This window comes from Zalophus californianus, chromosome 5, assembly GCF_009762305.2.
Source record: "Zalophus californianus isolate mZalCal1 chromosome 5, mZalCal1.pri.v2, whole genome shotgun sequence".
In the NCBI taxonomy this organism is placed as follows: Eukaryota; Metazoa; Chordata; class Mammalia; order Carnivora; family Otariidae; genus Zalophus; species Zalophus californianus.
Window position 1 is genome coordinate 17,009,213 of NC_045599.1, and position 14,386 is coordinate 17,023,598.

The 14,386-nt window shown below is 35.4% G+C and overlaps 1 protein-coding gene across 1 annotated transcript in view; it reads left to right on the forward strand.

Annotated features, from left to right (window-relative positions):
- SRFBP1 (serum response factor binding protein 1) overlaps positions 1-14,386 on the forward strand; it is a 64,020-nt gene that overhangs the window by 32,792 nt on the left and 16,842 nt on the right. Inside the window, exon 4 of the mRNA XM_027606006.1 lies at positions 6,554-6,625. Coding sequence (XP_027461807.1) covers positions 6,554-6,625 — 72 coding nt within the window. The remainder of the gene's footprint in view (positions 1-6,553; positions 6,626-14,386) is intronic.

The window sequence follows — 14,386 nt, forward strand, 5'->3', positions numbered from 1 at the left end:
CTTTTCCTTTTGGATTAAAATCTTTTCTCAGAAGGAACAGTCTTATCTTTTAGTTGCCACCTGCCTAGCTTATTAGCTAATGTGGTTCCCATCCATTCACAACATAATATGTATGTTTCAGTGAGTCCTTAAGTAGTAGTATTTTACTTTCTCTCATTCTAAAAAAAAAAAAAGTATAGTAATGTACCATACTTTTGAGTAGTAAATGCTCCACTTTGCAACACCGTAGGAGTCCTCCTTGCCATTCTTTCCAGAATTTCTCTTCAGCTTTGCTTCATAAAGAAAAAGCCCACATTTGCAACTAAATATTTTTTGGCAAATCCTGGATTTGACTTTTCTATTGATAAGAGACTTTACTGATCTCTTTTAGATTTTCTCTTCTCACTAAGAAATAGGCATTTTAAATTTCTTTATTCTGGTCAAATTCTGTTCAATAAATGTGTTGTACTGGGATCTAACAGGCAAAAGTATTGAATAAAACACCGTTCATACTCTTGAAGAACCTACACTGTAGGCTTTTCATTCCATTTTTATATCAAGAAAATGGAAGGCAAAGGTTAATATAAGCATAAATTATTCTGTGACTGTTTTATATTGTACCTCAGGCCATTTCGGTTTGACTAGATAGCTTACTGCCTGACCATGTTCAGGTTTGCTTCCTTCCCATGCACTTGAAGCAAAACTGTTCCCAACAAGCTGGTTGGTTAGAGTGTACCTCCACTTCTGAAGAGTGAGGCAGAAAACTGAAATTGTTGCAACTCTCTATTGTTCAAGCCTCTAAATACCATTTGTCTTTCAGAGTTCTTTCCTTTTTACCTAAATTAAGGTTCTTTGGGGTTTTATCCACAAACCTTGCAATTTTACTTGCTTTTGGAACTCTTGCGGGGAACCATTCACTTATAACAAAGATAAAAGATGTATTGACAGCTGAAAATCCTATGAACTACCCATCATCCCAAGTATTCTTTGAAAATTGTGAATTACTTCAGATTTAAAAAAAAAAAAAAGTCAATTCCCAATATCCCTGACAGTTTAAATTACTGATCTAGTGGACTTTAATGAATTTTGGTGTAGCAACTGGCTTTCATAATCCATTTGCAGGGTAATTTATTCTTAAAATATGACTAAAATTGGCCAAATTATAACCCAATGTTTAGTTTTTCACTCAATCCAAGGGAAATGAAAATGTTGTTTAAAACTTCTCCCTTGAAAGTATATTAGATATGCTGAGTCAGAATGTACATAAATCTAGAATTTAGAGCAGTAAGAGACTGTGAATTCTGAAAGTTTAACATGAACTTCCCAAGTAGACTCCACAGTGGACTCTTAGAAGGATTCAGAAAGGCTGTGGGTTAAATTTCCTCTTGCCTTCTGAAGGGAATACTAACATTTGAGGTGCTGTCTATCCACTTTTGACAATACATCAGGAGTCTGACCCTGAAAGGCAATACCTGATCTCTTATAAATAAACATACAGGGAGGGAGGAATAACTTCATAATACACTATTTATTGCCGTTTTTGCATTGTCTAAAAAGACATTTGATTTATTAGCTTCTCAGTGTCTACTTGTGATAGCACTAAACAGAAATTCTAGGTTAACTTAGGAGATAGCATCCCCTATGCTGTCATGTGCTTATATTTAAAACAAAGGCAATAAATAACTTGGCTCCAAAATACTCAAGAATGAGTGTTGTCATAAGGAATGTTTAAGTCATTCATCTCCATCTAAATTTTACTTTGATAATTAAGGTAAGTATTTTATTCTGGGCATTATTTATGGCACAGAGTGCTTGTCCAAATAATATGTGTATAATATGTAATAATCAGTGTAATGAATAATATGAAGATTGGTAGGAGATAGAAACTATGTTAGCTTCCTAGTGCTTCTGTAACAAATTATCATAAATTTAATGGCTTAAAACAACAAGGATATATTAGAGTTCTAGCAGTCAGAAGTCTTAAAATCAGGGTGTTAGCAGGGCTGTATACCTTCTGGAGACTCTAGAGGAGAAATCAGTCTCCTGCCACCCTCAGCTTTTAGAAGCCACTTGCATTTCTCCACTCATGGCCCCTTCTATCTTCAAGTCCACCAGCATAGCATCTTCAGGTTTCAGTCTCCTTCTCTTGCTCATTTCCTTTCTCCCTCCCACACCTCCACCCCAATCTCTATCTCACTCCTATTCTCTGCTGCTCTTAGAACTTTTAGTTACTTTAGGCCCACCTGGATAATCCAGGATAGTACCCACAGCTTAAAAACCTTAATTTAAGTAAATCTGCAAGATCTCTTTGGCCCTGTAAGGTAACATACAGGCTCTGGGAATTGGGACATGGACATATTTGGGAAGCCGTTCAACCTAGTACAGAGTGTGCAAATAATAGTTACTTATGTTGTAAGAGTAGAGGTTATCATAACCCTAATTTGTGTTTGCTGGTCATACTCCCAAAGGTACGAATGTAAACAGATGGTTTTCCCTTCTTCAGTCTAAGAATATATTCTCTACTTAGTGGCCATTTTTCAGAGGTGTTATATTTCTTAAAGGCTCCTTTAGTTTTGATTGTGGATTTAATTTAAGTTCATTGTCTACGGTGTGTCTGGGGCTTTTGAGTTTTTTCAGAAACAACGGATGAGATAAAGAGCAGGTACTCTGGCTCTTGCTGTTGCTGAGTAATAAACCACTCTTTATCTCTGGCCCCAGAGTTTTGTGTCTTCTGCTGGCATCCACAATACCATGTCAGGCTTACTAACTTTCAAGTAGGGTAAAATCTCAGACCCTTCACAGATCTTGACAGTGGCTCTTGCTTATAATTTACCCAAGAAATGCCCAGCCTTTTTTAGTGGCATTCATGTTTCTTTAAATATTCTCAACCTCATTAAATTCAGATCAACTTCAGTTTCCCTGTTAAGCGTATTCTGTTTATTTTGAACCATCATAACATTTTCCCAATAGTATTTCTGAAAGACCACATAAGTTGCCAGAATTAGGTACTTGGGGTTGCTTAGTGCCTCACATTTATTCAAAAACATATCTATTTTTTGTGTGTGTTGAAAGGTACAGTAAATACTTTAAGCTTCTATAAATCAGCCTCATTTAAAACTAGAAGGTTCTTACAACTAGAAGATTCTGTGTTCATTGGTCACATGACATTGGAACCATGAGGTAGAGTTTAACTTTTGTGTTAGTTTTTACATGAATGCTTTAAATATGGTGGAGATCTTTTGGATTATATCAAAGTGGCAATAAAATAGATTATGATCTAGTGGAAGCACTAATTAGGGTCAGTCTTACCACCAACTAACAATAGGACCTTGGACAAATCACATGATTTAATTGAGTCTTCCTTTCCATTTGATAAGTGAAGAATTGAATAAAGATAATTTAGGTTCCTTTTAGTTGAGCATTTGTTCATTTATTTTTGTTACCTTATTTTTATTTATATAGTTGTTTTAAAAATAAAAACCTCTTTAAATGTGTCCCATAGATTGTGAAATGCAGTGTTGCCTTATTAATTTTCAGAAACCCTGAAATTACTGTTTATATTTTTCCTTTCCCAAGAGTTATTTGAGTTATTTTTTTTTTTTAATTCCTGGTATAAGAGCCTTTTTGTCCTTTGGTTTTCTTTAATTCCTACTTTTTCATTGTGATCAAGGAATGTTGTTTTTAGTATTTTACTTGATGGAACTTACTAATACCTACTTTGACTTAATATGTGATCAATTTTTTAACGTTCATGTGTTTGAGAAGGTATAATTTGTATTACTAGAATATAATGTTCAAAGTAAATCCATGACAGATACACCTTATTAATTATGTTAAGATTTTCTAATGCTTTTCCCCTTACTCTCAACTTTCTTGAACTGAGGGTTGTGTGAAAGTCTTCTATTAGTAGTGTGTTTCTATTTTTCCATATCTTGTAGTTTCTGCTGTGTCTCATTTCATTTTTTTCTTTACTTGAATTATTCTTCATCTGATACATGATCTCAACTCCTGCTCCCTAATTGTTCCTATTTGTCTTGTATATCTTGGTGAATTCCTTTGTGTTTAGCCTTTTTGAATCACTGTGTTTTTTTGTATCTGATATATTTAGCGTAGACTTAGGTTTTGCTTTTTGATACAATCTGGATGTCTTTTTTTTCTAGTATCAATTTCCCCAGTATCTTAATCTTCTACTCCCTGGCTCTTTGTATGTGCAAGCTTGTAATGCAGTGAGTGCTGTGTTGAATTTGGTGTTAGTTTCTCAACTTGGAGATATTTTGAAGTTTATTGTATCCTCTTCCTCCTAATAGTGATGAAGGCATGGTTCATGTAGTCCTTGTTGAATTTATTCTTTTGGAGGGAGTATGTGGATTGGTTGAGATTTAAGCAGCATTATCTTCTGCACGTATTATGTTCATATTTGCAATAACATTTAACTGATTTACTCTTCAGAATGATTTTTTTACTTACAGAGTAGAAAAAGATACCTATAGCCAGCCAGCAAAAAAACTTGGATTTTTTAAATTATAATTTAAATAGTTTTACTGACTTTAAACTGACAGGGAGACCATCTTTCAAATTAGCTCATCAATTCCTAAAGACATTATGCACACACACACACACACACACACACACACACACAGACTTAAAAGAATCTATTATTTTTATTCTCCTTACATAGATTTTGTTTTACATACACATTTTTTCCTAATTGTATTTGTGTATACAAAATAAAATTGAGTATTTTCAGAAACTGTGCTTTTTGATCTTTCTGACATCAGACCATTATCAGTATTTCTTTTTTTTCCATTCTGCTCATTTTCCAAAAGCATAGTACGGTTCTTTAATACAGAATCTGTGGTAATTTTTCAGGAGTTACACAAATCAGTATGTACAAGGATAATTACTCCATTCTTATTTAGAAAAAGATTTAAAAAATCAGAAAACATACTAATGTCCGATAATAAAAGGTTGGCTAAGTAAATAAGGACAGTGATATAAGAGAATGAAAAGAAAATGGATAGATATTTGCCCTGTCATTAAATGATAAAGCTAGTTTACAAAATGCTATGGTCCTGGTTTGTGTGTGTGTGTGTTTAGGATTTATTTGAGAGGGAGAGAGAGCGTGGACGTGGGTGCACGTGTGTGAGTGGGGGGAGGGACGGGAGAAAGAGAGCAGACTCCCCACTGAGTGGGGAGCCCCAGGCAGGGCTCGATCTCATGACCCCAGATCATGGACTGAGCCAAAACCGAGAGTTGGTGCTCAACCAACTGAGCTACCCAGGTGCCCTGGACCTATTTTTGTTTAAAATATTAGGGGCACCTTGGTGACACGTTCGGATAAGCCTCCAACTCTTGGTTTTGGCTCAGGTCGTGATCTCAGTGTTGTTAGATCGAGCCCCATGGTGGGCTCCATGCTCAGTGTGGAGTCTGCTTCAGACTCTCTCTCTCTCTTTTTCTCTCTTTCTGCCTAAAATAAATAAATCTTAAAAATATATATAATTTAAATAATTTTCATGGAATAATTCCTGTACAGTTTTTGCCATATCACACATTTATCTAACTTACTATCACTCAGTGTTGTTTTAAAACCAACTATCTGATTTTATTTAGCTTTCTTCCAAATAGTGTTATGAAAAAAATACACAAATGTTCATTGTATTTTTTCATGCACAGTAGAATAACTTGATAACTGTTAAGAGAAATTTCATTTTTTATCATCTAAAATCCTCATTCTTTAGTGAAATGTATATCAAACTCAGTTCTCTTAAACATACAGAAGGGTGTATGATAAAATTATAACCATGTAAACATTGTTAGTAATTTTACTTATTTTTTCTCTGCTTTTCTGGTTTTTAATTTTCTAAAGTAAATTTGGATTAATTCCTTGTATAATATAAAAGTATTTTGTAGCTTAGATTTTTTAATGATTAATTAAAATTAAGTATTTCTCTATAAATCTTTACATTTCTCTATGAAATGATGTAATTGCTAATGCCCTGAAATGTCATTAAAATAAGTAATGATTTCTTTGAAATTTAGAAGTCTTAAATTAATATTTTGAGTTATAGTAATCTCATTTCAATTAAAGAACTGTTATTAAGCTGGATATTTAATGGCACATGAAATTTTCTGGCTTCCATGGAATCTGAGTGTAACTGTCTTAAGAGGATTAGCTCTTAAATTCATTTTGCTGTGGTTTTTCATAGTATTATAAGTTCATACTGTGATAGGAGTTATTCTCATCCAAAAATTAAGAACTTATTTAATTTCAGATTTCTTAAAAGACAAACATGGGAAGGAATGTACCTCATAATAACGAATGGTACGTTAAAATTAGATTCATAACTGGGCGCCTTGGTGGCTCAGTTGGTTAAGCATCCTACTCTTGATTTCGGCTGAGGTCATGATCCTCAGGGTTGTGAGATAGAGCCCCACTTAGGACTCTGCATTGGGCATGAAACCTGCTTAAAATTCTCTCCTACTTCTCACTGCCCCTTCCCCACAAAAATAAAATAAGTAAATAAAATTAGACTCATAACTAAAATTCTTTTTTTTTTTTTTTTTTTTTTTACAGGAATTGAAACCTGATATAGTAACTAAATCTGCTCTCGGTGATGATATCAACTTTGAAAAAATCTGCAAAAAGGTATATCTGCAGTGGATTGTCTTTCTTTTAAGAAAAGTTCCTTATTTATATGGTTGACTTTCTTTTGTCACCTTTGTCCTTGAAGAAAAAACTTAACAAGCCAGTTACTATTAGTATATGATGATTTTTCCCCACTTGAGCTCTGTTATTGCCACCAAAAAAATAGTTTTATGGTAATTTATGAATTTTGCTTTGCTTGTGATAGCACACCTTCAAGGTCCTTAAAGGTATGTTGAACTTAATGTGCCATTTATGTATTAGTAACAATTAGTTTGTTAATCTTACTAAACAGAACAAACAATATTTTTATTTTTTCCTGGTAACTTTTATGACTATTTCATTTAATCTCCATATTTAGTACTCGTGAAAGATTATTTTTACCCCCTTTTTACAAATGAGGAAACTGTAGGTCAGAAAGAATGAAGTGAACTGAGTAGAGCTATACCACTGTTAAACGGCACAGTTGGGACTTCTACCCAGTTCTCCTGCTCCTACTATTTTCTCTTCTTCATTTCCACCTGATTTGCTAATGTCTACATAAGATAATTCCAACCTGAGAGCAGATTTGGATTAATGGATGTTTCTGTGTTGCTTTTCTGTTCTCACTTTCATTGGCATTTGCTCTAATGTGTATTATTTCTTGTTTCTTGCCTTTATGTCCACTTTGCTCTTTTTCTAGTTTGTTAATGTGGAAGCTTCAGTTACTGATTTTAGAGCTTTCTTATTTTCTAACAAGCATTCAGTTTTACAAAGTTGCCTTATGTAAGCACTCCTTTAGCTGCGCCCTTAAATTTGATGGGTTGTATTCATTTTCTTTGCGTTCACAATGTTCTAAATTTCCCTTGAAACTTCATCTTTGACCTGTGGTTTAGTTAGAAGTATATTGTTTAATTTCTGAACAGTTAAAGGGTCTTCTGAGTATGTTTTCATTATTGTTTCCTTTATGATCCATGAGCAGACTTTTTATGATTTTTATTTCTGTTATGGTCCAGAATGGCTTATCTTGGTGAATATTTCATATGCACTTGAAAACAGTATGTTTTCTCTTGGGATCAGTGTCTTAAAAATGTCAAGTAGGTCACATTAGTTGTTGGTGTTGTTCAGGTGATTTATATCCTTACTGATTTTCTGCCTACTTGTTTTATTAATTACCCAGAGGCTTATGTCGAATCTCCATCTGTAGATGTCAGTTTGCCTATTCCAGCCCTCAGGAAAGAATGCTTTGATTCTTTGAGACTAGCACTGACTTTTCTACAAGTGATATGAGACATGTTAGATTTTAGAGCATTTTAAGAAAGCCAGAATATGAAAAGTTTTTATTTGTTTGAGGGGAGGGAAAACTTGTTGGTGCCATTGTCCTGATGAGAAAAGCAACACTAAATCCGTGAACAAGACTTTACAACAGTGTCTTTATTTTGTACTAGAATAATTTTACAGTAAATATTCTTATTTCTTGGGATTTTTTTCATAAAGAGAGGAAAAAATACAGTTTTAAACTGTGGTTTGGTCTGTGTCTCAGACAAAATAATGACATGTTAAATAGAATAATGGTAACTGAATAAAAATGTTACAGAAATTTTTTTTGTTGTTTTCTCTTGAAAGTTTAAAAAAAATAATCATTTTTCCAGAATAAGTTTTTTGAGCTTTCTGGTTGCTAAATTCTAAAATTATTCATTGATGTTTAATTTATGGTGATAAAAAGCATCTTCTCTGCCAGATTGTTTTCACTTTGGAAGATTAATATTAGTGTATGTGTAATATTTATAAAATCAGTTTTTTACGGTATTCTCTTCCATTTACAACCCTTCCTTCAGCTTTCCAGTGTGTGAAGTGTCACTTCTCCAAAAAAGGGAGGCAACAAACATCTATATTTAGCTTATCATTGTTATTTTGTATTAGTAAATTCATTTGCATATGACAAGATTTGTAGTCATGAAACTTTTTAAAATTTATTTATTTTAGAGAAAGAGTTGTCTGTGCGCATGAACAGGGGCCCGAGAGGCAGTGGGGGGCGAGGGGAGAAGAGAGACAAGCAGACTCCCCGCTAAGCACAGAGCCCGAAGAGCTAGATCTCACAACCCGAGGATCATGATCTGAGCCAAAACTGAGTTGGACGCTTAGCTGACTGAGCCACCCAGGTGCCCCCATAGACATGAGATTTTTAATACGAATTCAGATAAAAAGTTTAGGATCTTGGAGCGCCTGGGTAGCTCATCCAGTTAAGCAGCTGCCTTTGGCTCAGGTCATGATCCCAGGGTTCTGAAATCCAGCCCCACTGAGCCAGGAGCCTCCTTCTCCCGCTGCCTTTCCCACTGCTCCTGCTGTCATTCTCGTGGGCAAATGCTGTCTCTCTTTCTCTCTTTCAAATAAATAAATAAATAAAAATCTTTAAAAAAAAATACTTTAGGATCTCACTGTCAAGGGTCAAGTGAAACCTGATTACATTTCTGCTCTGTTTATGCCTTCTTCTAAACAAAAGCAAGGAAGGGGGCGGGCGCCTGGGTGGCTCAGTTGGTTGGGCGACTGCCTTCGGCTCGGGTCATGATCTTGGAGTGCCGGGATCGAGTCCCACATCGGGCTCCCCGCTCCGCGGGGAGTCTGCTTCTCCCTCTGACCCTCTTCCCTCTCGTGCTCTCTATCTCTCATTCTCTCTCTCTCAAATAAATAAATAAAATCTTTAAAAAAAAAAAACAAGGAAGGAAGGGAAGGTGGAGAGAGGGAGGAAGGAGAAACAGTTGTTTCATCCAAGTTCTTGATGGAACCCTGGAGGGATTTAAAGCAAAAGGAAACTGCCCTGATTAAGAAATCATTTCAGATTCCTCCCAAGCTATTTGATTTCACCTATTTTGTTAGTGTTGTATTTCATTTATGATACTCTTCCATTGGATTCAGTCTCTTCTGTTTGAAAACCTGTTAATAAATTAAACCTCTAAAAAATGAGGCAGACGGCAGTGTTGTTCTGTAGAACGGATTGATTGTTCTTCAGTGTGTCGTAGGAAGTGAGCTCAGTGGAAGATAACCTCACAGGAATGAAGTCTATTACACAGAGCTCTGTATGTTTGAGGCTATCTGACAATCAGATCAGAGCAGAGCAAAATAATTTATGTAATATCTTACAGCTTGCACAGTTTTTCCATATACATTCTTATCTCAGTTGATCTTACAACCGTGATCTCATGTAGAAAGCATTCATTTGCACATATGTGCACACGTGGGGTGTGTGTGTGGTAATAGTAGTGTCTTCATTTTTCAAATGCAGAAAAGGGGTAGAAAGGTTAAGTAGGCAGTTAATATGTATAGGATGAAAGTTTAAAGCTAGAGAGTTGAAGAATGAAAATTTTGACATTTCCAGGCAGCTGGTGCCAGGATTTCAGGAACTTCTCAATTCAAAACATGTGTTGCGTGCAAAGCAATCAGCTAGGCAGTGTGGAAGATCTGAAGGGAATAGGAGACTCAGTATTTTCTAGGGGAATATATAGTCTAGTAGGGAGTAAAAGACAGGTATATTAAACAACTACCATATAAGGGGAAGCAAATTAATATTTGTTAACCTGTGTTAACAGTTGCCGACTCATTAGGTGTTTTATATACGTTCGCTTTCTCAGGGAAGATGATAACTGGGACAGATAGGCCCAGAAAGGTCAAAAATATACCTATAGTTAATCATTAGCAGATAGCAGGTCCAAGGTCTAAACCCTGGTCTCTGCCTACAAAACAGAAGTTTAGAAGAAAAGGCTGGAATGGGTCCCCTAATTGTTTTTTGTTTGTTTTGTTTTGTTTTTCCAAAGATTTTATTCATTTACTTGACAGAGAGAGACACACAGCGAGAGAGGGAACACAAGCAGGGGCAGAGGGAGAGGGAGAAGCAGCAGGCTTCCAGCCTGAGCAGGGAGCCCGATGTGGGGCTCGATCCCAGGACCCTGGGATTATGACCCGAGCTGAAGGCAGACGCTTAAGGACTGAGCCACCCAGGCACCCCTGGGTCCCCTATTTATAAGATGCCATTTTAGAATCATCGTGTCTCAGGGATTATAAGAGCTCAACAGATGCAGAAACGTCTCCCCTTCAGTGTGGACTCTAAGCCTTAGGTTGTCACAGTTCTGATCCAGCTGAATGCACTGTTTCTTATTACCTCCCTACATGTGTTTAATAAATGCACACATTAATATATCTTTAGGTGAAACCTAGAATTGAAATTAAGTCTAAATATTAAGACTGCTGCTACCAGCATTCTGCCTCTACCAGTTCACTCAGAGTCAGTTTGCTGTAGATAGCTTTTCACAGGAAGGAACATTGCATGTAAGAGAGCTTTTTCATTTTTAGACTGTTGTTTGTATTCACTTGTACATTCTTAAAATTCTTTTCAGAATTGAACACCAAATGCTTGTGTTCATAAAAAATACCCATATGCCAAAATAAAATTTTTCCATAAAAAGATGAGGTGTTTTCCCCCTTTTTACTTAATTTATTTGAAATGGAAGAAACTGGAGGTGTGTGAAGACCACAGTTTCCTGAGAATTTTCCATGGCAAATGTATCAACGTTAAATAAGGAAAGCTGTGGTTCCTTCATACCCTCTAATATTATGAAGACTTTTTTCCTGCAGGTGTAAAAACTGTTCATAATTAGTCTTCTAAGCTTCAGAATCAGTTTATGTAAATTGCAGATATATGACTACTCAGATTTCTTCTGTAAACCTCCGTAACATTTTTCATCTTTCCAGTGAAGTTTATCACATTCTGTCCTGGATGAATTAGTTGTTCATTTGTCTTAACTGTTAAAATTAGAGCAAGATTGTGAGCCTCAAAAGATGGTGTTTGTGTCCTTATGTGTGAGACCATGCCTTCCCATTTATTTAGACATGTTTATATAAGTATAAATATCAGTGAATACAAAGAGGGATAAAGTGAGGAAGGAAGATGGACAGTAGTGAAATAAGGAGGAATAAAGAATTTGAAAGGTCTCATGACAGGTTCTGCTCTGCTTATTCTTGTGAGTTCTTACCCTCTGCCCAGAGACATAAGCAAACCATAGGCACAGCAGACTGCTGCCGAAACCCAAAGCACAGCCAGAGCTTCAGACCTCTGCCCATTTACTTTACAAGCCTCTTTTTTACACTTATATTTAATTTCTCTCCAAAAAGATTTGAGAGGGGGACTTAGAGATGAGTCACAAAATGAGAGAAGGTTATCTCAAACAATTTAGAAGAAAACCGCTTGAGAATACTAGACTGAATTCAGAAACCTGTCAGTCCTAGCTTTTGTTCCAGGCTAGCTAGGTAATCTGGAAGTGAAGTCAAGACTGTTAGTCTAATTATTGGATAAAATCATTGGTCTGTATTCCCTTTACCTCGTTAAAATTTGAAGTAAAAAAAATGCATTGAATGATTTCAAATTGCTTTGTTAAGAAACAGGTTGAAAATGTTAAATTTGACATTGTCTACTTAAGAGAAATAAAGTTTATTAAAATAATTGCTGTCAGCGGTGCCTGGGTGGCGCAGTCGGTTAAGCGTCTGCCTTTGGCTCAGGTCTTGATCCCAGGGTCCTGGGATCGAACACCGCATTGGGCTCCCTGCTCAGTGGAGAGTCTGCTTCTCCCTCTGCCTGTGCCTCTCCCCCTGCTTGTTCTCTCTCTCTCTCAAATAAATAAACTCTTTTAAAAAAACTAAATAAATAAAAAATAAAATGATTGCTGTCATTTATAAAACATTTTTAACTAAGACGTTCTTTAAATCAGACATTTTAAGAAATACATGTGTACCCTTTTTTTATCTTTGAAGAATGAAAACTGAAATCCTTAGTATTTGTAAAGCATGCAACTATGTGTATGCCATTAACAGTTTTTCCCCATTAGAATATTTTTTCTACTCCCCAAATCTTTGCAGATTAGTAACTGACCATCAAGAACAGATTTAAATTAACTAAAAACAACTAGCAATTAAACATCAAACATAAGTTTGAAAGACTAGATGTATCCTAAGAAGATCTGTACAGTGCATTCTATTTGCAAAAATTGCTGGTTAGCAAAGGGAAGAGGCTTAAATTTCTAGGAGTTTCTGCATTCTGACTAGTGTTGCTTTGCTGTTAGCTGCCTGACTTCAGGCAGTTCACTTACTATTTGTCACTCTTGCTTTTTTGTTTTTTGTTTTGTTTTTTTTTTCATTTCTCTAATAAACTCTTGCAGGTCAAACATTCTGGTAATGCCTTTTTGACCTGCTTAAAGGCCTTATTGTAGCAGATGTAAAAATAACAGGGCTTATCCTCTCAGTGTTCAGTTTCATTTTGCCAAAAAATTAAGTGTTTTGTGCACCCTCACATACTCAAGCAAGAGTTTTATGGCATTTCTATGCTGTATTATCTGTTGATGTTTAAGTATTCCTAAATGACTGACATTTTTCATATTTCAGTATAACAACAATAGTTGTTCTCTAAAATATTTGGTGATGGTGTTAGGTAGCCAACTTTAACAAAATTTCCAGTTTATAAAAATTAGAAGCAATAAGGACATGCTGAACTGTGTATTTGCAAATATCATTATGCTGCAAAGTAGGTTTGTCACATATCTATAAGACCACATTATTGTTAAATAGATTGCCAGCTAAATGAATGAGAATTTGAGAAGCTATTTCTTTTTTTGCCTAACAGTGCTGATATACTAACATTAAATATTTTGGTAAAAATTTTTGTATTTTTTGTTTTTAGCTTTACTGAGATATAATTGACATATAACATTGTGTAAGTTTAAGTTATACAACCTGATGGTTTGATCCACATATATATTATGAAAAATAACCGTAATAAGGTTAATTATCACATCCATCACCATATATAATTACAATTTTTTGTGGTGAGTGCATTTAAGATGTACTCTCTTAGATGCTTTCAAGTATATAATGAAGTATTGTTGTCTGTAATTACGGTACTGAATATTAGATCTCTAGAACTTACTCTTCTTTTAACTGAACGTATGTACCCTTTGACCGAAATCTTCCCATTTCCTCCACTACCACCCCAGTCTCTGGCAACCAACATTCTGCTCTTGCTTCTGGGAGTTTGTTTTTTTTTTAGATTCCACATACAAGTCATACTATGCAGTATTTGTCTTTCTCTGTTTCTTTCAGTCATTGTAATGCCTACCAGATTCATCCATATTGCAGATGGAAAGATTTTCTTCTTTCTCATGGCTAAATAATACTCCATTTGTGTGTGTGTGTGTGTGTGTGTGTGTGTGTGTGTGTGTGTGTGTGTGTACCTATATATGTTTAATTTATTCACTTCATTTGTCAGTGGACTCTTGGTTGTTTCCATGTCTGGGCTATCATGAATAATACTGCAGTGAGCACAGTATCTCTGAGATTTCGTTTGCTTCGGTGTGTATCTGGAAGTGGGATTGCTTGATCATATGGTGGCTCTAGTTATAATTTGTTGAGGAACCTCATCTTTTTTCCCTAGTGTCTGTCCTAGTCTGCATTCTCACCAGCAGTGCTCCAGGGCTCCCTTCTCTCCATATACTCACCAATACTTGTTAGCTCTTGTTTTTTTTGAGAGTAGCCATTCTAACAAGTGTGAGGTGGTATCTCATTGTGGTTTTGATTTACATTTCCCCAGTGATTAGTAATGTTGCACTTCTTTTCATGTACTTGTTGGCCATTTCTTCTTTTGAAAAATATCTGCTCAAGTCCTCTGTCCATTTTTAATCAGATTTTATATTTATTTTGTTTTATTTATTTGATATTGAGTTGTATGAGTTCCTTCCATATTGT